Consider the following 25526-nt stretch of genomic DNA (forward strand, 5'->3'; position numbering starts at 1 on the left):
CTTAGAGTGGAGGGTCAAACATTGGATGTACATAGAGTGGCAGAGGGTGTCATAGAGGGGCCCGGAGTGAAGAAGCAAAGAGCGGAGGGGCATAGAGTGGAGGGTCATAGAGTGGAGGTGCATAGAGTGTTGTAGAGTGGGATATTGTGTAGAGTGGAGTGTCATTGAGTGTAATGGAGTGAAGGGGCAAAGAATGGAGGGGCATAGAGTGGAGGGTAATAGAGTGTCAGAGAGTGTCAAAGTGGTGTGGTGTGTCTTAGAGTGGAGGTTCATAGAGTGGAGTAAAAAGTCATAGAATGGAATGGAGTATAGTGACATAGAGTGGAGTAGAGTGGCACAGAATGTTGTAAAGTGAGTGTCATAGGGTAGAGCAGAGTTGCAGAGAGGAGTGGTTTAGAGTGGAGTAGAGTGGAGTGGTGTAGAGTGGAGAAGAACACACAGACACAGAATTTGCACACACTTATAATATAACGCAGACCTACTTCTTCGACATTGCCTCAGTAAAATGCATCACACTCTGCATACAATTGTGCCTTACCCAAACGTTATCAATTGCCAGAAATCATATCTATGTATATAAATAGGGCTGTGTAACTCTGGCTGGAGGCCAAAGGGTGTGACTTCAAGGAGCATGAGCTACACATCCACCCAGCACTCAGCAGGGCACACATTCGTACTTCTCAGTAGAACCTCCCGCACGGTGCCAGCGACAGCTCTCGGCAGACATGAAGAACTGGTTCATCTCTCTCCTGGTTGCCTCCCTCTTCATTGGCATCGGTAAGACTCTCCCTGCATACAGGTACAACAGTGTGGGACTCCTTGAGATTTTTCACCTGTGGTCCAGGGGGTGTGGAGCTTTGAGGAACTCCTCACTTCTGAATCTATGTGGAGCTCTGTTGGGTTCATGACCTATGGACCTACCTGTGTGGGGCTCCCTGTGGGTTATCACCTATGGTTCAGAGGGTGTGGAGCTTTAAGGGAATCCTCGCCTCTGGATCTGTGTGGAGCTGTGTCAGGTTCGTTCTTATGCACCTGTTAGTGTGGAGCTTCTTGTGCCTTGTTATCTGTGGTCCTAAGGGAGTGGAGTTGTAAGGGGCTCCTCACCCCTGGATCTGTGTGGAGCTGTGTCAGGTTTGTCCCTATGCACCTGTTAGTGTGGAGCTGCTTGTGGCTTGTCTCCTGTGGTCGTGAGGGTGTGGAGTTGTAAGGGGCTCCCCACCCCTGGATTTGTGTGGAGCTGTGTCAGGTTTGTCCCTATGCACCTGCTGGTGTGGGGCTGCTAGTGGCATGTCTCCTGTGGTCCTAAGGGTGTGGAGCTGTGAGGGGCTCCTCACCTCTGGATCTGTGTGGAGCTGTGTCTGGTTCATCCCTATGTACCTACTTGTGTGAGGCCAATGGAGGCTCTGCATGGTCAGACAGATATGGAGCTTCCTGGATGGGTCTCTGTGGGATTGGCCTCTCTTGAAGTTACCTGTGGGGCTATGCAGGCTTTGTTTTTCATATAGAAACCTGTGTTTGTCTGTGCAGATGTGGTTACCCAGGGAGTAAGCTGTAGGCATCTTTAGAGGCTGCACCTGTACACCTTATGAATAAGGAGTCATCTACTGTTGACCAGCTCCATCACTTTTGTCTAGTGATGGAGCTGTGGATACCTGTGAGGCTTTGTACAGGTGGCTACCCGTGGACTCCTGTGGAGTGCGGCAGTACTGGCCTCCTGTGAACACTTATGTGAATCTCGTTAGAGGCTGCACCTGTGTGAATCTCTGTAAAAGTGATAATCTATGGACATCTGTGTGGAACTTTGGAGTGATGGTCACCTGTCAACACCCATCAGGCTTTGTAGTGCTGATTACCTGCGGACAATTGTGGGGCTCGGCAGGGCTAGCCACTTATTGATACCTTTGAAGAACTCTGTAGCGATGGTCATCTTTGGAATTTCTTGAGGGGCTTGCAAGGCTGTTCACCTGTTGTCACCAGTGGGGCATTGTAGGCCACGTGTGGCAACCTGTGGGGTTAGCCACCTATGAATACTTGTGTAACTCTATCTCTGACTGATCACCTAGTGAGATCCCAGAGGGGCAGTCAAGGATGGTGGCCTATGCACAGCGGATGGGCTCTGTAGGACACCTGTGGACTCCACTGGGGATCGGTAGGACTAGCCTCATACCTATGGACATCAGTGTGCATCACTGGAGGTCTAGAAATCTTTGGAATAACTTGCAAGCCTCTTGTGGGCTAGTCACTTTTGAAAGCCTTTGGGGCTCTATTGGGCTGCCCACCAATGTGGATCTCTGAGGGGCTGGATTCCTATCTCCTTCAACCCCTGCCACCAAACACCATCCCACATATCCCAAACAAACAATTTGGCATTAGATTGATGGAGCTCAGCAGTGAGCCATTTAGGGGACTTGGGGGAGGCTAAGAGATGTTTGTGTTTAGAGGTCAGTCACTGTTCTGATGTAATCAGCCAAAGACTGACCTGGGAGCACAAATGGGCCCCTTGTTTCCTCATTTGTTTACTATAAAAATTATGGTACTGCCCTGTATTCATCAGAACCTGGGTTGTGAAGCATTGTGAAAAACTAAGGGGCTGATTACTTCTGTCAGTCCGCCATCATCCCAGGGATATGGATCACCCGCCTAAAAAGCGTCTGTCCCACAGGTGGAACTATAATGCGGCCGCCACCAGGGCTGCCACACGTCCCATTTTTCCATTGGAGGCGGGTGCTGCTGGCTTCAATGTAAAAAAAGCACTTTTTGCACTTTCCTTCACTATGTGGCAGGCACCATGCGGTGCCTGCAACATGGTGCAGGTAAATGTAGGGGGCACCATAGGTGCCTCCAAGTGCAAAACTGGAATGCACCTGCTTAAGGGTGGCCCACTATGGGCCCCCAAAGTCTATCCCCGCCAGCATTTCCATGGCAGGTGAACCTCCATGGAAAGACTGGCAGGGATGGACCATCCTAATCCCGATGGCGGTGCTACCATTCTGGGGATGCGGAACGGTCCAACAGGCAATCAAAATGATTGCTACTGTCGAACCCATGGCGGTCAGACTTTCCATCCATCAGCACACCGCCCATCATCAAAATCAGCCTGTCAGTGGCGGGCTCACTGAAAGTGTGAGTCTACAATTCTCTCATACAAACAAAGTACTGCATTGAATCAAATTCACAACACTTCATCTGCCTGGTAGAGTCAAAAGTAATTTCACATAATAGTCATGGCATCATCCATATAGAATACTGAATATATTGTGAGCAATCAAGGTACTTAAATATAAGCATGCTGGTGCTAATATATGTGGGTGTAAGAAACTGAGGTATTGGTTGAGTGGTGGGTGAAACCTTACTAGGGCAACAACCACAATCCTTGTCAGGGTGAACCACAAAGTCACTAATTTTCCTGGTGCTGAACTCTCTTGTAGTTTGACACAAAAGCAGACAGGCTTGATTTAGAGGCACTGTGAAAAATATTTATGTAGCACACAAACATTAATAAAGTGAAAACACAAAACAAGAAAATTCCCAAAATAATTTAGGTAAATAGGATACCTTGTAATAAATAAAATATGACCAAAATAGCAAAAATCCAATCAGTAGAATTGCAGGAAGGCACTTTCAAGATTTAGATTATAATAGCGCCTAAAAGGCAAGCACAAACAGTACTCACGGTCATCTAGTCGTGCTGGACTGGGGGAAAGTCTCAAGTTCAGGCTAGCTGCAATGGAGCACTAGGCCAGAGACAGGGACCAGGTTAGCCTTACTAATAACGGTACCTGCTCAAAGTCTGCCGAGAAGAGTCTAGTTCCACGGTGGAGGAGGCTGAGAGGAGCAAGAAGATCATCGCGGATATTCGTCGCTGTAGAGTGAAGAACAGGTCAGGTGGTGTGGGCTGTCATTTCTGTAGCACAAAGATCTGGTTGAGCATCATGGGCAGGCATGGCTCGGGCTTCGTGTGGCAGTCACCGTGGGATGTAGTTGCTGTAGCACGAAGTGTAGATCTCGCATTGGTGGTCGTCACTGGGGGCCACTGTAGCGCAAAGAGTCAAGATCCCCGAGCTACACATTGTTGGTCATTGCAGGCTGAAGTATCTTAGTGCAAATGTGCCCATTCTTGTTTGCGAACAGTGTAAAAGTTTAGGATTTCTCTCTTTCTTGAAGAGGAGTGTCCTCCGATGCCACCCAAGAGCCTGATTCACAAAGATAAACTTACACTTATGTGTAAGTTTACTACTTTTTAGTATTCACAAAGGTAAAATTAGTCCAAAAGTCTAACTTAACTAGTAGTAGCTTACCTTTATGAATATCGAAAAGTTGTATAGTTAGTCTTTTGGAGTACGTTCAACTTTTGGACTAATTTTACCTTTGTGAATGCCAAAAAGTAGTACAGTTAGACTTTTGGACTCATTTTACCTTTGTGAATTGGGCCCCAAATATCCTGGTCCTGGAGAGGCACCACTTGGGGATCAGGCACTAAGTCTAGCAGAGGCCAGCAGGGCTCGGACAGGTCCGATTGCAGGTCCAGGCAGGTCCAGTTGTAGCAGGTCAGCTGATCAGTTGCAGGGAGGCCTCTGGAGCTTTTTGTATCCCTGTAGCTCAGAAAATGAGGTCAGCTAACTGACCCTTGGAGGCACTCAGGTTAGTTTAGAATGAAAGGAGCAGGCCCAGTCTGCCTTTTCGGAGAGCACGGCAGGCTTCAAGGAGTATGGAAATCCTCTGGGGAACAAGGCAGTGCTCAAGGACACAGGGAAATCCTCTGGGGAACAAGGCTTGCCTCAAGGAAACAGGGAAATCATCTGGGGAACAAGGCAGGCAGCTGGTAGTAGCAAGGCAGTATTCTGGGAAACAAATCAGGCCTAAGCAGTAGGACCATCCTCTAGGGGCAAGGCAGTCCTTCTTTTGTAATCCACAGGTCCAGGAGTGGACTGAAGAGGTGCTGTAAGGCTCCAATATGTATACCTGGTGCCAGCCTTTGAAGTGGTACAATTCTCTATACTATTCCCACATCTAGTTCTAGAAAGTTCTTCCCTTCCCCTTGCAAGGCTCCAACAAGTCTGGGGTAAAAAAAGGCTGGTGTCGGGGTCCTTTGAAGGCTATCACTTTGAAGTGTAAGTGGGAAGGGAACAGCTCCACCCACATCCATCCTGGCAGGACGGAACATCCTGCCTATATCCGGTTCCCATTGTCTCACAGTCTGACAGGAATACACAAACACTAACAACAGAGCCTTTCACAGTCATAGGACCCAGGATATTGGCAGAAGGCACACATGGTTAGGAGAAGAAAATGGCAACTTTCTAAAAGTGGCATTTTCAGAGTTGTGACTTACAATCAGACCTTACCATTGAATAAGATTTTAAAATACAATCCATTGCAGTCCAAACTTGACATCCCTTTCAGGTCCCAATCAAAAGTTAGCACATATTAAATGCAATAAGATAACCCAATGTTATTCAATCGAAGTGATAGGCCTTACAGTAGTGAGGAGCAAATTTGGGAGTTCTCCACTATCTTGACATTTAAAAATAAAGCCCACATGTCCTACTTTTCAAACACAATGTTCCTTGCCCCATGGCTTTTTCTCCTTTGGGCTGATATAACTATTAAAAAGGAAGTGTAGGAACTGGGGTCACCAGTTCCTCGGGGGGTAGCCTGGCACGAGCAGGTAGGCACCCGAAAGCTTAGGTGTAAAGTGACTATACAGCACACACATCCACTGAGGCTTGTAACGCACACAATGACTGAGACCACACCAGTAAGGTTTGAGTAGAAATCAATACGTTTTATCTAAGTTCAAGGTTCAGGGCAATCAATAATCAAAGCATCAATGTCTCGGCAAAGCATTTCATCAGAGGGGAGTGAGGGGAGCAATTCAAAATTCACTGTAGCATATCACTATAACCATTTCATTAAAGGATTACACATTTCATTACTCTGTAATAAACATTTCATTATATAACTGTAGGCATTCAGGAATGCGGCATCAGGCAGGAGTAGAAAAGCCCCCCCCTAAGCAGGAGTAAAGCATTTCATTGAAGGCAAAACATTTCATTAGGTAAGAATAACCATTTCCTCAGGTAAGGATAAACATTTCATGGCGCAAGAATAACCACTTCATTAAGCATATGTAAACCCTTCTTCATGGGAGCACAGGCAAGGAGCTCATTAAAGGGGAACTCAATCAATGTTTGCATTAACAGGTCTCCAATGCAGTTACCACAATAACATCTGCGGCATAACATCACCTCAACCTCAGCAAGAGCACTGAAGCATCCTGTCCCTTCGATAATATCTATGCTGCTGCTGCCATCTAGTAGTAACAGACCCCTAGTCAGGGGTGAACTCAGTGAACCACAGTTACCCGGGAGCCTGCTGGATGTTCTTGCCCAGTTCAGGTCACAGGGGCCAACGGGGCCCAACAACTGTCTTCCCTCGCAGAGGGGCGATCTCGGGGCCTCCCCGGGGGTTTACTTTGTTCTTCGGCCCCCTCGGCCCTTGCGGAGGTTTAATTGGCTGTGGGAGGGCTCTGGCTCTTCTTAGAGCCCTCCAGGGTATCTCGTGCTGCAGGGGCCGGCCGCGGGCCACAGTAGGGCTTCACGGGGCCCCGCGCTGGTGGTAGGGTCAGCCCTGAGGGTGTAGTCGGTCAGAGGGGGTCTCTCGCTCCTCCCGGCCCCCTCCGGGTCAAATCTCGGACCGGTCCAAGGCTTCTCTGGAGTTGGGCCAATCAGAGGCCTGTCTCGAGGGGCCTATGACGCGGCCGGGCGCTGCCGTCACGTGAGGGGAATACAGTGGCTTCAGGGCCTAGCGTGGCCTACACCCAGTCGTGGCGGCCTACCTCAGGCTCCGGGGGCTGCCGCGGGGATTCTTCACTCCTGGGCCGGGCTGCGGCGGTGATAGCGGCCCCTGGGTGCGCCGGATGACGGCGCCTCTTCAGCTTACTCTTCCGGGCCTGGCGCGGCACACGGCACACGGCGGCGGCCCTCCCCTGGCACCGGGGGCCGCCGAGGGCAGATGATGATGATGTCTGCGCCTCCCAGAGTGCGGGGCCACAGCGGGGGCAGGCCGGCTCAGAGGGCTCCCGCAATATAGCGGTAAGAAGGTCAGGTGACCACTCTCTAAGGTGGCAAAAGCAGACCCCGCCCCTATTCTAGAAGGTTCCAGGAGCTTCCCTACTCTAACTATGGGCAGGCAAGGCAGGCTGGTATTGCAACAATGTTTAAGGGTTCCAGACAGCTACTGGCAACTAGGGTGCTACACAAAAAGACCACGCTATAGTAGCAGGGGCCTATGGCAGCAATATTTGAAGTAGAGAGCACCTGCACCTTAGCATTGGTTAGCAATGCGAAGGTGCTCGGAGACCTAAGGCCAACAAAAAAGAAGGTGGGAAAAATGAGGCAAGGGCGAAATAAATAGGGAAAGACCACCCTAGGGCTGACAGGTCTAACAGGAAGGTTTAGGCCTAGCAAAATGTTTATTTTGCCTGTTCGAAATAGCAGTTTAAAACTGTATTTCAGGCTGCAATGGCAGGCCAGAGATATGTCTAAAAGTGCTACTTGATTGGGTGACACAGTGGGTGGCACAATGAGTGCTGCAGACCCACTAGTAGCTTTTAATTCAAAGGCCCTGGGTATATCTCATACCATATGTTGTTGTTATGTTATGTTAAATTAGGTTTGTACGGCACGCAGCTACCCAACAAGGGTTTCCCAGCGCAAAGCCTGAAGGAGCAGAAAAGAAGAAAAACAAAAAGTAAAAAACAGATCATGAATTATTGGTTGAGGAATCAGGTTTTTAAAAGTTTGCAAAAATTCATGCATGAAGTTTCATTATGAAGCGCAATGGGAAGAGAATTCCACAGGGATGGGCCAAGGTTAAGCAAACAAACAACCTTCCATTCTTGTAAGTTTAATCTTGGGAACCAAGAATTTTCCCTGAGTGGTCAATCATAATTGACAGAAAGGTTGGTAGGGGTGGACTAGGTCTTGCAGGTATTTAGGGGCAGAGCCGACCTTGTCCATCAATAGTTCTTTTTGCATTTGTCACCCCGAGTGGGACGGGAATGCTCAGACGTGAGTCCCGTGCTCTCCATGCCACTGGAATCAAGTCATCCTGACTTTAGAGGAGTGAAACCCCGAAACCGGTCCTAGGATGCTTGTTTCTAGTCTAGGGAGGACCTGGCCTGGCAGTTCCAGCTGGACTGTTCCTATTGGGTGCAGGGTCAAGACTGATTTGCATATGACTGGGTCCACACTGGAATGGCATGGTGAGCACAAAACTATGGCTTTAGGCCCAGATCTCTGAACTGGGGTGAATGTATGACATTGTCTTGCATTCTGTCCATCAATAGTTCTTTAGCTGACCTTGATTTTATATGTGTAACTCAGGGCTTTAAACTTAGCACGGTTTTCGACCCTAAGCTAATATAGATTAAGTATGGGCGAATTTTGCGAATTTGCGGTTTGCGACATCGCGCAAATTCGCAAAAAAATTGCGAATTGGCGGATTTCCCCGCGAAATCGTGGATTTTTTGGCAGTTCCACTATACTCAACTGGAGTACTTTCTACTGGCTAATCAGTAAGTGCTACCTCGTTGCGTAAATGTACCGTGCTTTTCCTACACTACAGCTGCGTAAAGGCACAGAAGAGTTGTCTCCAGTGACCCCGTGTGTCTGTAAATTTGCCACCGCGCCCATAGGCGCCAAGGTCCCTCGAGTGAGCTGTCCATCACAGTGGGGGAAAGGGCGAGAAGAGATTGCATAGCCTAGTGTGTGCGGGGCCGGGCTTCTGTGCGAGTTCACATGCCTCTTGTTTATAAAGGTCTGAGACCGATCAGAGCAGCAGATGAGGAGAAAGCAGTAAGTGCTACCTCGATGCGTAAATGTATCGTGCTTTTCCTACACTACAGCTGCGTAAAGGCCCAGAAGAGTTGTCTCCAGTGACCCCGTGTGTCTGTAACTTTGCCACCGCGCCCATAGGCGCCGAGGTCCCTCGAGTGAGCTGTCCATCACAGTGGGGGACAGGGCAAGAAGAGGTTGCATAGCCTAGTATGTGTGGGGACGGGCTTCTGTGTGAGTTCACATGCCTCTTGTTTATAAAGGTCAGAGACCGATCAGCGCAGTAGATGAGGAGAAATCAGCCTCCTGGTCACTGGAAGTACAGTTGGATTGCGCTCGAGAAACTCGTGGATGCCTAGACCTCCATCACGGATTACAGCTATTTGTAGACGGAAGATTTGGGGAGAAAGCACACCTGCCTAGCAGCGACCGTGCTCACTAGATTCTTGGGCTGAATATAAATTCTGTTACTGAATTTGAGCTTCAACTCGGGCACCTGCTTTATTTATATCTGTAAGTGCTTCCTGCTGAGGTTTAATTTTTGTGACAGGAGCCTCGTTGCCTAATTGTAACTATTCTCTGACCCTGCTTCGAGGGTTAGAGCAGGGTCAGAGAAAAGTTGCAAGTAGGCAACGAAGAGCCGCTCAGGAAGCACTTACAGGGTTACAGCAGATGCCCAAGTTGAAGTTAATTTCTTTGTAACCCTTTTGTAAATGGTTACAAAGAAATTAGCTTCAACTTGGGCACCTGCTGTAACCCTGTAAGTGCTTCCTGAACAAAATTCGTCCCGCTCGCAGATTCGTGGATTTTGCCGCAATTTCGCGAGATTCGCGGATCGCGAAATTGCGGAAAATCCGCAAATTCCGCAAGTGGAACGAATTTTCGGCCCATACTTAATGTAGATCTCTCAAGACACTAGAAGTGGGAGATGTTTTTGGAGTCTGGCAGAGCAGTCTGGCCACAGAGTTTTGAACCACCTGATGCCTCCGCGTAACATCCTTGTTTACCCCAAAATAAAGGATGGTCCCGTAGTCCATTCTAGAGGTCACAAGTTCCTGGACTACGGAGACTGAGTAGGGGCCGGGAGCATCCAGATGACTTTTTTCAACCATTTTAAAATGGTGAAACAAGTGGCTGCTACCTTCACTGCCTGCTGCTTCATAGATAGTTTGTCATCAATGACGACTCCCAAATTACGGACTTGATCAGTGGGTTGGGGTAAAGCACCCATTACAATCGGCCAATGCTGGGGGCCCCAGAATTTTTTTTCCCCCAAAAGTAGGACTTCAGTTTTTTCACCATTAAGCTAAAGTAAATTGGCTTGCATTCAAGATGCAGTATTACTCAAATCGGTTCGAAGAACTGAAGGCCCAGACAACCCTTCCGTGGAAAGGGAAAAGATGATTTGGGTGTTGCCCGTGTAAGAGAAAAGGGACAACCCAGCCTCCTCTGCCATTGTCGCCAAAGGTTTTACATACACATTGAACAGAAGAGGACTTAGAATGGAACCTTGGGGTACCCCATAAGAAGAATAGTTTTTAGAGGTGGCTCTGGATGAAAAGACTTGGAATGTCCGCTTAGCTAAAAAGGATGAAAGCCAGCCGAGTACTGAACCAGATATGCCCAGAGACTGTAGGGAATGGGAATTGATTAACATGGTATGGGACACCGTATCAAATGCAGCGCTCACATCGAGCTATGTAAGGGCCACGGTGTCCGCGGAATCCAAGCGCTGTTGTAACATTTCTGATTCCCCAGGGAGAGTTGTCTCGGTTAAACAACCAGCTCTAAAGCTGGATTGAGAGGGGTGTAGAAAGTTAACAGATTCGACAAACTGAGTTAATTGCAGGTTTATATGCCTTTCCAGAATTTTAGAATACATTGGAAGTATAGAAATGGGCCTAAAATTAGATGGCTGGGCTGGATCAGGATTGGCCTTCTTCAAGAGGGGAAGGACCATAGCATGTTTCCAAGCTGACATGATAATAGCCTCTTGAATTTATTTATTTATTTATTTATATTCTTATATAACGCAGGACTCGACCCCCGAAGGGGTGTCTCCGCGCTTACGCTTTACCAAAGGAACCTAAACATGGTCATGAACTGTGAGGGAATCAGTGTGGTGATATCTTAACAGGCCGGAAATAGATACGTTTTTAGGGTCTTCCTGAAGGATTGAAAGTTGGTGATTTGTTTCAAGGTGGGGGGGAGTGAGTTCCATAGAATGGGGCCTTTGTGGGAAAGGGCTCGACCTCCCTGTCTAGCTTTTTTAATCCTTGGAACCTGGAGCAGTTGCTGACTACTAGAGCGCAGAGTGCGACCAGGATTATAGGGGACACATTTTTCTTTCAAGTATTGAGGTCCATTGCCATGCAGACATTTGTGTATTGTGCAGCAGATTTTGAATTTTATACGCTGCCTAACCGACAACCAATGGAGTTTGTCCAGGAGGGGACGTGAAGCAGTCCTTGGCTGGGCATTGAGAACAAGTCTCGCTGCGGTATTCTGGACCACTTGTAGTCTCTGTAGTTGTTCCTCATTGGCCGAGATGAACAGGCCATTACAGTAGTCTAGTCTACTGATTACCAACGTCTGGACAAGTGTTTTCTTATAGGTGTCAGATAGGAATGGAAAGACACGTCGTAGCAGTCCAATGATCCGAAAACAGGATCCTGCTACTTGATTTGTGTGTTCTTTGAGCAAAAGTGCCTTGTCTAGCCGCACACCGAGATTTTTTATGATCTGTTTGGGACTTGGTGCTGGTCCCAAATCCGGGGGCCACCATTCTGGAGACCACAGAAGGGTGGCCTCCCCGAACAGCATGTCCTCTGTCTTGCCTACATTGCACTGGAGGCAATTTAAAGCCATCCAGTCCGATATTGCCCTCATTCCGTCTGCAAAAGATTTTTGTATTGCGGGCGTCAGGGTCTGAAAGGGGACCAAAAGCTGAGTGTCGTCAGCATACGGCACAGGGGTTAACCCATGTGCTCTTACAATGTCTGCCAAGGGTGCCACATACACATTGAACAGTGTGGGGCTTAGGCATGAGCCCTGTGGCACTCCCTTGGTGAGCTCCCTTGAGATGGAATGATGGGAGCCCAATCTGACACCTTGTAAACGGCCCGAAAGAAAGCTCTCCAACCAGGACAGAGCCACGCCTCCTATGCCCATCTCCCTCAGACGACCGAGAAGTATCTCATGTGACACCGTGTCGAAGGCAGTGGATACATCTAACAGCACGAGGACAGAATAGAGGCATTGAGCAGATGCATAATTAACATCAAAGATGGTAGATCCAGCTGCTGCAACACTGGGGCCAGAAGGAGATTGCAAGGGGAGCCGGATTTAATGCTGCCTAAAATCTTTTTAAAGGAATTGATGTCAAGTCAAGTTTTCAGTTTGATGTGATAGTCCTCCATATGGGCAGACTCAGTAATGGAAAGCGACAGGCACGGACCACTGACTGAAAATTGTGCAGTGTGGAATACATTTGTTCCACTTTATTCACAAAATACTTAGCAAGACTATCACATTGTTGTTCATCTAGAATAGGGGGTGTTGACTGTGTGTCAGAGCCAGCTCATTTTTTCACCGCAATGTGCATCGGGTCAGTGTTACAAAGCAAAAGATTTAGTGCTGCAAGATCAGCGATCAGTCTACTGCTGACTTCACATTCAGATTTTTCGACATGTAAATTAAAATCACCCAAAATAGTGAACTTTGCCGCTTTAAGAAGATATGGAGTGACTATCTCTGGAAGTGAGGAAGCCCAGGAACCGGATGGTCTGGGGGACCGATAGACGAGAATGCCCGAAAAAGTAAATTGCGGTGTCATCGTGATTTTGAATAGAGCTGCCTCACAACTTAAAAAAGGTGGATCTTCTAACTTGCGTTGATAAGATTTATCATAAATTATAGCAATGCCCCCACCCTTGCCAGGATCTCGATCTCTTCTAACTATAGCACAGTACTAGGTACATTTCAACAAATGAGTTCACCAATCAGGGTCAGGGCACTTTTACCGTGCTTAAAGGAGATAGCACAAGCACTTTAGCATTGGTTAACAACGGTAAAGTGAACAGAGTAATGATGCCAAAAAAAACAAATTCAGAAAATCAGGAGGGGTGAAGGAAAAAGGTTTGGGGGTGACCCTGAAGGGAGAGCCAAGTCCAATAGCAGGAGAAACCTTTCTGAGTGTATCACTTTTAGGTTTGGCTGGGAGAAGACAAACGAAGCACAGTTGTATTTGACCTCTTTTTCATCAGTTATTGTATATTTTATATTCTGTAAGGGTAATGACCTGACCATTTTGTGGAACTACAATTCAATCTACAGGTAGCTGATGTGGTGAAAATTTGATTCAATGCAATACTTTATTTTATTTAGTAGCAAAAGCAGGGGTGCCAAACTTCATTCTGTCCAGGGAGCTGTCTGAGCATGGGCCAGCTCTGCGGACACCTGTGTGGACCTTTGTAGGAAGAGCCGACTGTGGAGACCAGTGAGGAACTTAGTGGCCAGGGCTTCTACAGACATCTGTGTGGTTCTCTGTAGGGCAAGTCTCCTAGGGACATCTATTTTGACCTCTGTGTGACAGGTATCCTATGAACACCTGTGTGGTTCTCTGTAGGGCGGGCCGCCTCCAAACATTGTTATATCTTGGAATCTAGTGCTATTAAGATACATTTGCAAGAATGCTATGATGCAGTAATAATAATGTGCATTTGTCCACCACAATAGTACATTTCTGTACTTAAAAATAAACTTCTCTGTGGGCTCTTGTCATCTCAAGAGTAATTACTACAACATTATTGGCGACGAGGATGGGATACGAGCCCATGTATGCCCAGCACAGGGGATTAGCAAGAATGGACATTGAAGTGTTCAGGAGTTGGATGAGAAACCAGTTAAGGTGGTTAACACCATAGGTTCTGGCAAATCATGTCACATTGCCAACTACAGTTTGAGAACAAGGGGTTTAAGACCTATGATAGGGGAAGATTCATCCCCTGCGTGTAGCTACAATTTCTTCCCTTGTAGCAATGCTCCACATATTAAAGGGAGCAGGTGTCCCTTACAGTTGCTGCAAAAAAGTTGGCCATTCTGAGATGTTTTGCCAGAAAAAGAGAAACTCAAAAAAGACTGCTGCATGTTTTGTTGAGTCAGAAATAGATTCTGAAATAGAAGTTCTACATGATTTAGTACAGGTGGCTGGTTATGAAGACTTTAATATCCCAGTGTCAAAGGACACACATGAGAGGGAAAACCCCACGGTGAGGGATCCTTCTATGTGTGTCGACCAACAGTTGAAATAAGAAGTATTAACTATGTAATCAATACAATTAAAAAAAAACTCTGGGTTTGTGAATACTTATGGTGGCCAAAATGGACAATGAAGTGGAAGAGGTGGTAGAAAATTATTTGTGTCCAAATCAGCTGACAAAAGCTTAAAGGGCTCTTCACCTCCTCCTCTCATGACGATTGAGGGTACATCAGGTCCATGAATCAAGGTAGGAATCAATATCGTGGGTCGGTATGACTCCTTGTCGGTGGTGCCACGTATCGCCTTGTCCTGGTAGATTATTGTTCAAAATTACCAGAACTCAAGATGTTAAAGGTGCCAAATGCAGGTGCTGTCATAGAATTTCTTAAGGGGGTGTTTACCAGAATTTCTCCTCTCTGACAAGAGCACCTAGGGGGATATTATCAAGAAACTGTGTTAAAATTATCGCTGTTTTAGCAGCAGGAAACTGCTGCGAAATCGGCGATAATGGGCTTGATATTATGCGCTTGTGAAGTACCATTGAAGCCCAGGTTCTGGTGTAAACATGGGCTTCTATGGGAATTCTCAAGGGCATATTATCAAGCCCACTATCGCCGCTTTAGCTGAAGTTTCCTGCCGATTAAGCGGCGATATTCTTTACTCCGTTCTTGATAATATGCCCCTAATTCATTATTCGTTTTTCTAGAGTCGTGTGGTGTTCGACACCTTATATGACCCTTATATCATCCACAAACGAATGGTCTTGAGGCGAGGATGAATCAGGTGATTGGTGAGTGTATCAGGTGTGCAAAAAGTGGGAAACACGGTGTTGTGAAGTCTGTGCATAGTTATGGTTGTACAGAACAGCATGACCCTCAGCATGACCCTCAGCATGACCCTCAGCTGTTAAAGTGTCTCCCTTTGAACTCTTCAAGAGCCGTAAAGCAGATACTAGTTTTTGTCCCGTGTGGATGGATGGAAGGCTTAAAAGGGAATCTGATGTGGAGCAATTGATGGGCTTGGTTAAAATGAATGTTAGTCATGAGTAAGAGAAGGAAAAAGGCCTGTATGAAAAAAAGAAAGGTGTTAACCGGATCAAGATAGCATTTTGTGATATGGGTGGTGATATGGTTGCTGTTAATGTGCAGGAGGGAAAAAGTAAGTTCAGTGAGCCAATGAGAGTGGAAAGAATCTGTGGGAATGATATTATGGTAAATGGTGGACACTGGTGGAATCTAGCAAAAGTTATAAGGTGGGTAAGTGTTGTAAGAGTAAGAGAGATGGTGAAAATGATTGACATAATTTATTTGTCCTCTCTGGCACCCTTCATCGTGTTCAGGAGAGTCAACACCTGAGCAGTGATCAAGACATTTCTGGGGATTTCCAGAGAGCGGTGATACTTAGTAGTAGAAGAGACATAGTAAGGCCCAGCATATTGAATGTATATTCTTCATTTCATTGCATATTTTTATGCTCTAGGTTTCAGGCGTATTTGTTTACCTGTGTGTCGTGTTGTTGTGTGTGCTTCTGTGTGGTCCTTCTACTTCCCCATTGTGGTGTTTTTGTGTACACGTTTAGGTTATTGCTGGGAGAACGGAAGATGTGTTATATTTGAATTTTTAGCCAGCATTGTTTATCTACATTGGAATCTAGTACAATTAAGTTTCCTTTGCTGTGGCTGGGTATTAAGAATGTGATGATTCGAGTTTTGTCAGCCGGTGCTGGCCGCAGAGGAGATCCTGTGCATTCATCCTCAGCTACTGTGCGCTACTCATTATACGAGTATGAACTAACCTGTTGCCTCCTTGTAGAAAAGTGCCTCTTTTGACATGGTTAGCCCCCCCACTCTTTCCCTTATGTAGGATGTAATTTTGAACTGTAAGTGCACTGAGTCCCTGCTGCCCAGGCTCCCAGTGCCAGATCTAATTTGCGTAAAATTGTACCACGATTGCCACATCTTCCTCTGTGAGCCCCCAGTGCATTGCACGTCTGGTGCCCAGGGCATGAGGACAGATGAAGGTCCCCTTGGGACCCCGTGACCGGATCAGGTGGTGCTGCTATCTTGGACTGCGTGTCTGGGTGCAGAGAAACCCTGAATCAACATTGCACACAGCTCTTTGCGCCGTGCCACCATTACACTGCGTAATATATAAGTAAGTCACCCCTACTGCAGGCCTAAGGCAAGGTGCACTAGATCCTATGTAATGGCGTATTAGCATGAGCAGATAGGTCCCTACAATATCCAGCCCATTCTGCATGTTTTAAGGAAACAGGGAAACCATGAGGTTTCATACACGTTGCATACACGAATTTTCTAGCTCTGTGATGGCTTCACTGATTTCTAAGATGTTTCGTACCAAACATCGTGTCCTAATAAATCCTCAATGATGCCAGTATTGGATGTATTAATACGTTCACACTGGAGACCCTTTTAGAGGGTCCCCTGAAACCTTACCTGGCACTTGTCTGGTCCCGGTATAGTTTTAGCCTGCTTGCCATCACCAGACATGTTGCTGAACCCCTGCTGGGAGAGACAGCCCTCTCGTGGTCTAGATACAATGCCTGCTCTGGGCAGAGGTGGTCACACCTTACCCCCTCCAGGATCTACCCTGGCAGAAGCAGGCAATTTTAACCCCTTTACTGCGGCGGCTATTCCGCCGCAGTGCTAAGGGGGCGGGGCGGCCGCATGCTGGTGACGGAACCGCTCCGTCACCAGCGTCGGTTGAGCTGTGCTCGTGACGGAGCGGTTCCGTCACGGCCCGCCCTGCTCAATAGAACCCTCAGCGCAGGCGCGGAATTCGCGCCGCGCATGAGCGTTCTATCGAGCTGGGTGGGCCATGACGGAACCGCTCCGTCATCAGCACAGCGCACCCGTAGCTGATGACGGAGCGGTTCCGTCATCAGCATGGAACGGGTTAAAGGACATACTGCCTGTGAACCCTGCCTCCCAGCCCTCTTCTGTTAGAAGCAGGTGGCGATACCTCAGTCCTTCTCCTCTTTTGGCGGGAGGACTGGCGTGAAAATTAGGTAAAGCAGGAGCTGGGCCTACCGTCAGCCTGTACGACCCCTCAAGTGAGGCAGGCAAAGCAGATCCCACTTTTCACCATCTTGAGGATGGGGATAGTAGTATTATTAGGAGTTACAATATGCCCCCCATATGGGGTGCTCATAAAGAGCGTTTAGTCACCCAACATGGAGACAGCCTATTGGATACTACGAGCCTCCCTTAAAAGCGTCCTAAATTCAGTACTTAGGTGGTTCCTCCAGAACCAAACTTCAGATTTGACAGTCAGAAGAAGACAACGGAAGAAAACCACTGACGGACCAGGAACTGAACCACTGCAGTAAAAACAAAGAAAGAACCCTGTGTTTCAAGCAGTGAGACAAAACACAGGAGAAGCTGTCACAAACGCCCACCACTGCTAAGAATGTGGGCGCTGCAACCTGCTGCTTTTCCTGAACCTGCGTGGCCTCAGAGAAACTCCAGAGCCGCCAGCCTTCTGCAAATTGCCGGAACCTCCCTTTGGGCTGGAGGCTCTAGTCCCCGGCGTCCACTGGTAAAGAAACCGGCATGATTAATGACTGGCACCTTCTGTGTCGACACGACTCACCACTGAAAGAACCGTTGCAGCTTCCCAGGCCTGTTGGTTCCAGAGTCCGGTGGAACCGACCCATGCACGCCTCCATCAACTCAACGGATCCTCTCAGCATAACGACCAATGCTAGAAACAGCCCCGTTCCTGAGAGCCGGTACCCTCCAGCCAGTGACGTAGATAGCGTAAAGCAGCAACACTGGCAAACCTGCCTCCTCCATGATGGTCTGTCCTGCATGGCACCAACAGCCTGGCTGCTGCAGGTGACCTCCGGAACCAGCACCCACGACCTCCGGTACTCCTGCTCCAGGTGCAACCCAACTACCTCTTGTACCCGAGTCCTAGGCCTCAAAGACCTTCATCCCACTTCTGAAGCTGACCTCTGACCTTCCAAGGAACCACACTCATCTGAAACGCCTTGGTGGAGTCCTCCTTCCAGCGACCATGACAGTAAGTGGGATGGGTGTCCTCCACTACTAGAATATCTACCATCCTCCAGCAACCGCCACTGCTGGGTTGGCGGTGCTCTGCACCCATTTGCTTCCAGTGACCTGCTGCCAGCGGCCGCGACGGTAACTGGGCTGGCGGTTTGCTGAACCCCAATACAGCTGTTCACTTCCATTGCTCTCCCCGACAACCTTGATGGTCCATATTTGATGGTATTGACCACAGAGTGCCTAGATACAGAAAGTACCGCATACTTTGGACAGCCATTCATTTATTTCGATAATTGAAACTGTATGAAGTATATTTGAAGTCCACTAATACATAACACTGTCCTCTGATAAGCCTCACTGTTCGTCCACACTACCACAAAATGTATGTTAGTGTGATCCTCTATCTTCCTCTGGGGATTTCTCCCACTCTCTGCATATTGTATTTCATTTTAGTACACTGTACAGAGAGGCAGGTTCATGCACTCTTGTCGCCTCTAGAGTACTTACTACAGACTCCAATGTGGACCTCTGTACAGCGGGCCTCCTACGGACACCTGTGAGGATCTCTGTAGGGCTGGCCTCCTACGGACACCTGTGAGGATCTCTGTAGGGGGCCTCCTACGGACACCTGTGAGGATCTCTGTAGGGGGCCTCCTACGGACACCTGTGAGGATCTCTGTAGGGGGCCTCCTACGGACACCTGTGAGGATCTCTGTAGGGCGGGCCTCCTACGGACACCTGTGAGGATCTCTGTAGGGGGCCTCCTACGGACACCTGTGAGGATCTCTGTAGGGGGCCTCCTACGGACACCTGTGAGGATCTCTGTAGGGGGCCTCCTACGGACACCTGTGAGGATCTCTGTAGGGCGGGCCTCCTACGGACACCTGTGAGGATCTCTGTAGGGGGCCTCCTACGGACACCTGTGAGGATCTCTGTAGGGGGCCTCCTACGGACACCTGTGAGGATCTCTGTAGGGGGCCTCCTACATACACCTGTGAGGATCTCTGTAGGGCGGGCCTCCTACGGACACCTGTGAGGATCTCTGTAGGGGGCCTCCTACGGACACCTGTGAGGATCTCTGTAGGGCCTCCTAACTGTCCTCACTGTCCCTCACTGTCCCTTACTGTCCCTCACTGCCCCTCACTGTCCTTCACTGTCCCTCAAAGTCCCTTACTGCCCCTCACTGTCCTCACTGCCCCTCACTGTCCTTCACTGTCCCTCACTGTCCCTCACTGCCCCTCACTGTCCTCACTGCCCCTCACTGTCCTTCACTGTCCCTCACTGCCCCTCACTGCCCCTCACTGTCCCTCACTGTCCCTTACTGCCCCTCACTGCCCCTCAAGGTCCTTCACTGTCCCTCACTGCCCCTCACTGCCCCTCACTGTCCCTCGCTGTCCCTTACTGTCCCTCACTGCCCCTCACTGTCCTCACTGCCCCTCACTGCCCCTCACTGTCCCTCACTGTCCCTTACTGTCCCTCACTCCCCCTAACTGTCCTCACTGTCCCTCAATGTCCCTCACTGTCCCTCACTGTCCCTCACTGCCCCTCACTGTCCTCACTGCCCCTCACTGTCCTTCACTGTACCTCACTGTCCCTCACTACCCCTCACTGTCCTCAATGCCCCTCACTGTCCTTCACTGTCCCTCACTGTCCCTTACTGCCCCTCACTGCCCCTCACTGTCCCTCACTGTCCCTCACTGCCCCTCACTGTCCTCACTGCCCCTCACTGTCCTTCACTGTCCCTCACTGTCCCTCACTGCCCCTCACTGTCCTCACTGCCCCTCACTGTCCTTCACTGTCCCTCACTGTCCCTCACTGCCCCTCACTGTCCCCACTGCCCCTCACTGTCCTTCACTGTCCCTCACTGTCCTTCACTGTCCCTTACTGTCCTCACTGTCCATCACTGCCCCTCACTGCCCCTCACTGTCCCCACTGCCCCTCACTGTCCTCACTGTCCCTCACTGCCCCACACTGTCCTCACTGCCCCTCAATGTCCTTCACTGTCCATCACTGCCCCTCACTGCCCCTCACTGTCCCTTACTGTCCCTCACTGTCCCTCACTGTCCCTTACTGTCCCTCACTGCCCCTCACTGTCCTCACTGCCCCTCACTGTCCTTCAGTGTCCCTCACTGTCCCTCACTGCCCCTCACTGTCCTCACTGCCCCTCACTGTCCTTCACTGTCCCTCACTGTCCCTCACTGCCCCTCACTGTCCCCACTGCCCCTCACTGTCCTTCACTGTCCCTCACGGTCCCTCACTGCCCCTCACTGTCCTCACTGCCCCTCACTGCCCCTCACTGTCCCTCGCTGTCCCTTACTGTCCTTCACTGTCCCTCACTGTCCCTCACTGTCTTCAGTGCCCCTCACTGCCCCTCACTGTCCTCACTGTCACTCACTGTCTCTCACTGCCCTTCATTGTCCTCACTGCCTCTCACTGTCCTTCACTGTCCCTCACTGCCCCTCACTGTCCTTCACTGTCCCTCACTGCCCCTCACTGTCCTCACTGCCCCTCACTTTCCTTCACTGTCCCTCACTGTCCCTCACTGTCCCTCACTGTCCCTTACTGTCCTCACTGTACCTCACTGTCCCTCACTGTCCCTTACTGTCCCTCATTGCCCCTCACTCTTCCTCACTGTCCCTTACTGTCCCTCACTGCTCCTCGCTGTCCTTTACTGTCCCTCATTGTCCCTCACTGTCCCTTTCTGTCCTCACTGTCCATCACTGCCCCTCACTGTCCCTCACTGTCCTTCACTGTCCCTCACTGTCCCTCACTGTCTTCAGTGCCCCTCGCTGCCCCTCACTGTCCTCACTGTCACTCACTGTCTCTCACTGCCCCTCATTGTCCTCACTGCCCCTCACTGTCCTTCACTGTCTCTCACTGTCCCTCACTGCCCTTCACTGTCCCTCACTGTCCCTCACTGTCCCTCACTATCCCTTACTGTCCCTTACTGTCCTCACTGCCCCTCACTGCCCCTCACTGTCCCTCACTGTCCTTCACTGTCCCTCACTGTCCCTTACTGTCCTCACTGGCCATCACTGCCCCTCACTGTGCCTCACTGTCCTTCACTGTCCCTCACTGTCCCTTACTGTCCTCACTGGCCATCACTGCCCCTCACTGTCCCTCACTGTCCTTCACTGTCCCTCACTGTCCCTCACTGTCTTCAGTGCCCCTCACTCCCCCTCACTGTCCTCACTGTCACTCACTGTCTCTCACTGCCCCTCACTGTCCCTCACTGTCCCTCACTGCCCCTCACTGTCCTCACTGCCCCTCACTGTCCTTCACTGTCCCTCACTGCCCCTCACTGCCCCTCACTGTCCCTCACTGTCCCTTACTGCCCCTCACTGCCCCTCACTGTCCTTCACTGTCCCTCACTGCCCCTCACTGCCCCTCACTGTCCCTCGCTGTCCCTTACTGTCCCTCACTGCCCCTCACTGTCCTCACTGCCCCTCACTGCCCCTCACTGTCCCTCACTGTCCCTTACTGTCCCTCACTCCCCCTAACTGTCCTCACTGTCCCTCAATGTCCCTCACTGTCCCTCACTGTCCCTCACTGCCCCTCACTGTCCTCACTGCCCCTCACTGTCCTTCACTGTACCTCACTGTCCCTCACTACCCCTCACTGTCCTCAATGCCCCTCACTGTCATTCACTGTCCCTCACTGTCCCTTACTGCCCCTCACTGCCCCTCACTGTCCCTCACTGTCCCTCACTGCCCCTCACTGTCCTCACTGCCCCTCACTGTCCTTCACTGTCCCTCACTGTCCCTCACTGCCCCTCACTGTCCTCACTGCCCCTCACTGTCCTTCACTGTCCCTCACTGTCCCTCACTGCCCCTCACTGTCCCCACTGCCCCTCACTGTCCTTCACTGTCCCTCACTGTCCTTCACTGTCCCTTACTGTCCTCACTGTCCATCACTGCCCCTCACTGCCCCTCACTGTCCCCACTGCCCCTCACTGTCCTCACTGTCCCTCACTGCCCCTCACTGTCCTCACTGCCCCTCAATGTCCTTCACTGTCCATCACTGTCCCTCACTGCCCCTCACTGTCCCTTCCTGTCCCTCACTGTCCCTCACTGTCCCTTACTGTCCCTCACTGCCCCTCACTGTCCTCACTGTCCCTCACTGTCCTTCAGTGTCCCTCACTGTCCCTCACTGCCCCTCACTGTCCTCACTGCCCCTCACTGTCCTTCACTGTCCCTCACTGCCCCTCACTGTCCCCACTGCCCCTCACTGTCCTTCACTGTCCCTCACGGTCCCTCACTGCCCCTCACTGTCCTCACTGCCCCTCACTGCCCCTCACTGTCCCTCGCTGTCCCTTACTGTCCTTCACTGTCCCTCACTGTCCCTCACTGTCTTCAGTGCCCCTCACTGCCCCTCACTGTCCTCACTGTCACTCACTGTCTCTCACTGCCCTTCATTGTCCTCACTGCCTCTCACTGTCCTTCACTGTCCCTCACTGCCCCTCACTGTCCTTCACTGTCCCTTACTGTCCTCACTGTCCATCACTGCCCCTCACTGCCCCTCACTGTCCCCACTGCCCCTCACTGTCCTCACTGTCCCTCACTGCCCCTCACTGTCCTCACTGCCCCTCAATGTCCTTCACTGTCCATCACTGTCCCTCACTGCCCCTCACTGTCCCTTCCTGTCCCTCACTGTCCCTCACTGTCCCTTACTGTCCCTCACTGCCCCTCACTGTCCTCACTGTCCCTCACTGTCCTTCAGTGTCCCTCACTGTCCCTCACTGCCCCTCACTGTCCTCACTGCCCCTCACTGTCCTTCACTGTCCCTCACTGTCCCTCACTGCCCCTCACTGTCCCCACTGCCCCTCACTGTCCTTCACTGTCCCTCACGGTCCCTCACTGCCCCTCACTGTCCTCACTGCCCCTCACTGCCCCTCACTGTCCCTCGCTGTCCCTTACTGTCCTTCACTGTCCCTCACTGTCCCTCACTGTCTTCAGTGCCCCTCACTGCCCCTCACTGTCCTCACTGTCACTCACTGTCTCTCACTGCCCTTCATTGTCCTCACTGCCTCTCACTGTCCTTCACTGTCCCTCACTGCCCCTCACTGTCCTTCACTGTCCCTCACTGCCCCTCACTGTCCTCACTGCCCCTCACTTTCCTTCACTGTCCCTCACTGTCCCTCACTGTCCCTCACTGTCCCTTACTGTCCTCACTGTACCTCACTGTCCCTCACTGTCCCTTACTGTCCCTCATTACCCCTCACTCTTCCTCACTGTCCCTTACTGTCCCTCACTGCTCCTCGCTGTCCTTCACTGTCCCTCATTGTCCCTCACTGTCCCTTTCTGTCCTCACTGTCCATCACTGCCCCTCACTGTCCCTCACTGTCCTTCACTGTCCCTCACTGTCCCTCACTGTCTTCAGTGCCCCTCGCTGCCCCTCACTGTCCTCACTGTCACTCACTGTCTCTCACTGCCCCTCATTGTCCTCACTGCCCCTCAATGTCCTTCACTGTCTCTCACTGTCCCTCACTGCCCTTCACTGTCCCTCACTGTCCCTCACTGTCCCTCACTATCCCTTACTGTCCCTTACTGTCCTCACTGCCCCTCACTGCCCCTCACTGTCCCTCACTGTCCTTCACTGTCCCTCACTGTCCCTTACTGTCCTCACTGGCCATCACTGCCCCTCACTGTGCCTCACTGTCCTTCACTGTCCCTCACTGTCCCTTACTGTCCTCACTGGCCATCACTGCCCCTCACTGTCCCTCACTGTCCTTCACTGTCCCTCACTGTCCCTCACTGTCTTCAGTGCCCCTCACTCCCCCTCACTGTCCTCACTGTCACTCACTGTCTCTCACTGCCCCTCATTGTCCTCACTCCCCTTCATTGTCCTTCACTGTCCCTCACTGCCCCTCACTGTACTTCACTGTCCCTCACTGCCCCTCACTGTCCTCACTGCCCCTCACTGTCCTTCACTGTCCCTCACTGTCCCTTACTGTCCCTCACTGCCCCTCACACCCGGGCTCCCTGTGCGGGGGGGAGTGGCCACCAGCCTGAGTGTGCACAGCCCCCTCCAGCCCCCTCCAGCCCCGGGTGTGCAATTTGTTATTGTTGAAATTTGTTACGTGCGCGGCTACCCCCAACAGGGGTGTCCCAGCGCTGTAGACTGCTAAACAGCAAAAAACACGTGTAGGCTAGTGGTTGGAAAACAGCCAGGTCTTTAGGCTGCACCTGAACACGGATTCAGATTCGGTAAGCCGGAGACGAAGGGGAAGACAGTTCCAGAGCTTGGCCGTGAGCGTGACCACCGCAAAAGCTCTACCCCCTTTTCTAGAGCGTTGAAAGCGGTGGGGGAGCAGAAGGCGGAGGTGGTTGGATCTAAGTGCTCGGGATGAGTGCACCAGCTCCAGCCTTCGTCTGAGATAAACTGGTCCGCTGCCATCTAGAGCCCTGAAGGACAAGACCAGGGCTTTAAACTGGATGCGGGAGGACACCGGGAGCCAGTGGAGTTTCCGCAGATGCGGGGTTATTGAGTGGCGATAAGGGATGTTACATATCAGCCTCGCAGCCGCATTCTGCATAATCTGCAACCGATTGATAAGATATGCTGGTGCTCCCACATATAAACTGTTGGAATAATCCCGGTGGGAGGTAATGAGGACATAAATGATCGTCCTCAGTGAGTCCATAGGGAGAAAAGGGAAGATTGTTCCAATCATGCGCAGTTTGACAAAACATGCGGAGGATGATAGACAAGTATATCTGAAAGGGTAAACTTTGGGGTGAGGGATCGCTTGACAAGGGCTGCCTCACAGTTGGGGAGAGGGAGATGTTCAATTTCACATTGGTAGTCTTTCCTGAAGCCAATAGCTATAATCCTCCTGTTTTCACTCTGCGATCTTTCCTGACTATTGCATCATTGGTGGGTAGCGCCGCGGCAATGTCAGGACCAGAGCTCTCCTGGAGCCAAATTTCGTTGAGAAAGATTGCGTCAGGTTGATCCTTAATTAGCAAGTCAAATACATCAAATTTGTGTTTAGGGAGGGAACGACAATTCATGCTGATGAAAGAGAAGAGTTTGTTTTGAGAAGATAATTGATTAGTACTGGAAGGTTGTTTATCCTTCTTGGTTTCCAGCCTAGGTAAATGTAAAATGTAAATGTCAAGGTATTTGTAGAGCGCACTGCCACCCAGCGGTTTCCTGGCGCTATTACTCATACCGCTGTGGAACCCTTCCTGGCTTTCCCTGTGAAGTGTCCACTCCTGGGCACCCCCAGGGTGGAGGCCAGGCATCCTAGCGCTGTTGGGGCCGGTGTGGAGGCTAAGCAAGCTATTGCCCAGAGTTGCAGCGTGGGGCCCGTGATTAGAATAGGCACCGAGGCAAGAATTGTCAGGTCCGAGGAAATTGAGCCCAAGACCCGCCGAGGCGGGAATTGAAACCTGGT

At 50.4% G+C, this 25526-nt stretch overlaps 1 protein-coding gene across 2 annotated transcripts in view; it reads left to right on the top strand.

Moving 5' to 3' along the window:
* The first annotated feature begins 672 nt into the window (after positions 1–672).
* Positions 673–25526, top strand: part of LOC144826890 (ly6/PLAUR domain-containing protein 2-like) — a 70407-nt gene continuing 45553 nt past the window's right edge. For both annotated transcript variants that reach the window (XM_078685346.1, XM_078685348.1), the window contains exon 1: positions 673–777. In XM_078685346.1, coding sequence (XP_078541472.1) covers positions 726–777 — 52 coding nt within the window. In that variant the 5' untranslated portion in view covers positions 673–725. The remainder of the gene's footprint in view (positions 778–25526) is intronic.

This window comes from Lissotriton helveticus, chromosome 4_1 (genome assembly GCF_964261635.1).
Source record: "Lissotriton helveticus chromosome 4_1, aLisHel1.1, whole genome shotgun sequence".
NCBI lineage: Eukaryota > Metazoa > Chordata > Amphibia > Caudata > Salamandridae > Lissotriton > Lissotriton helveticus.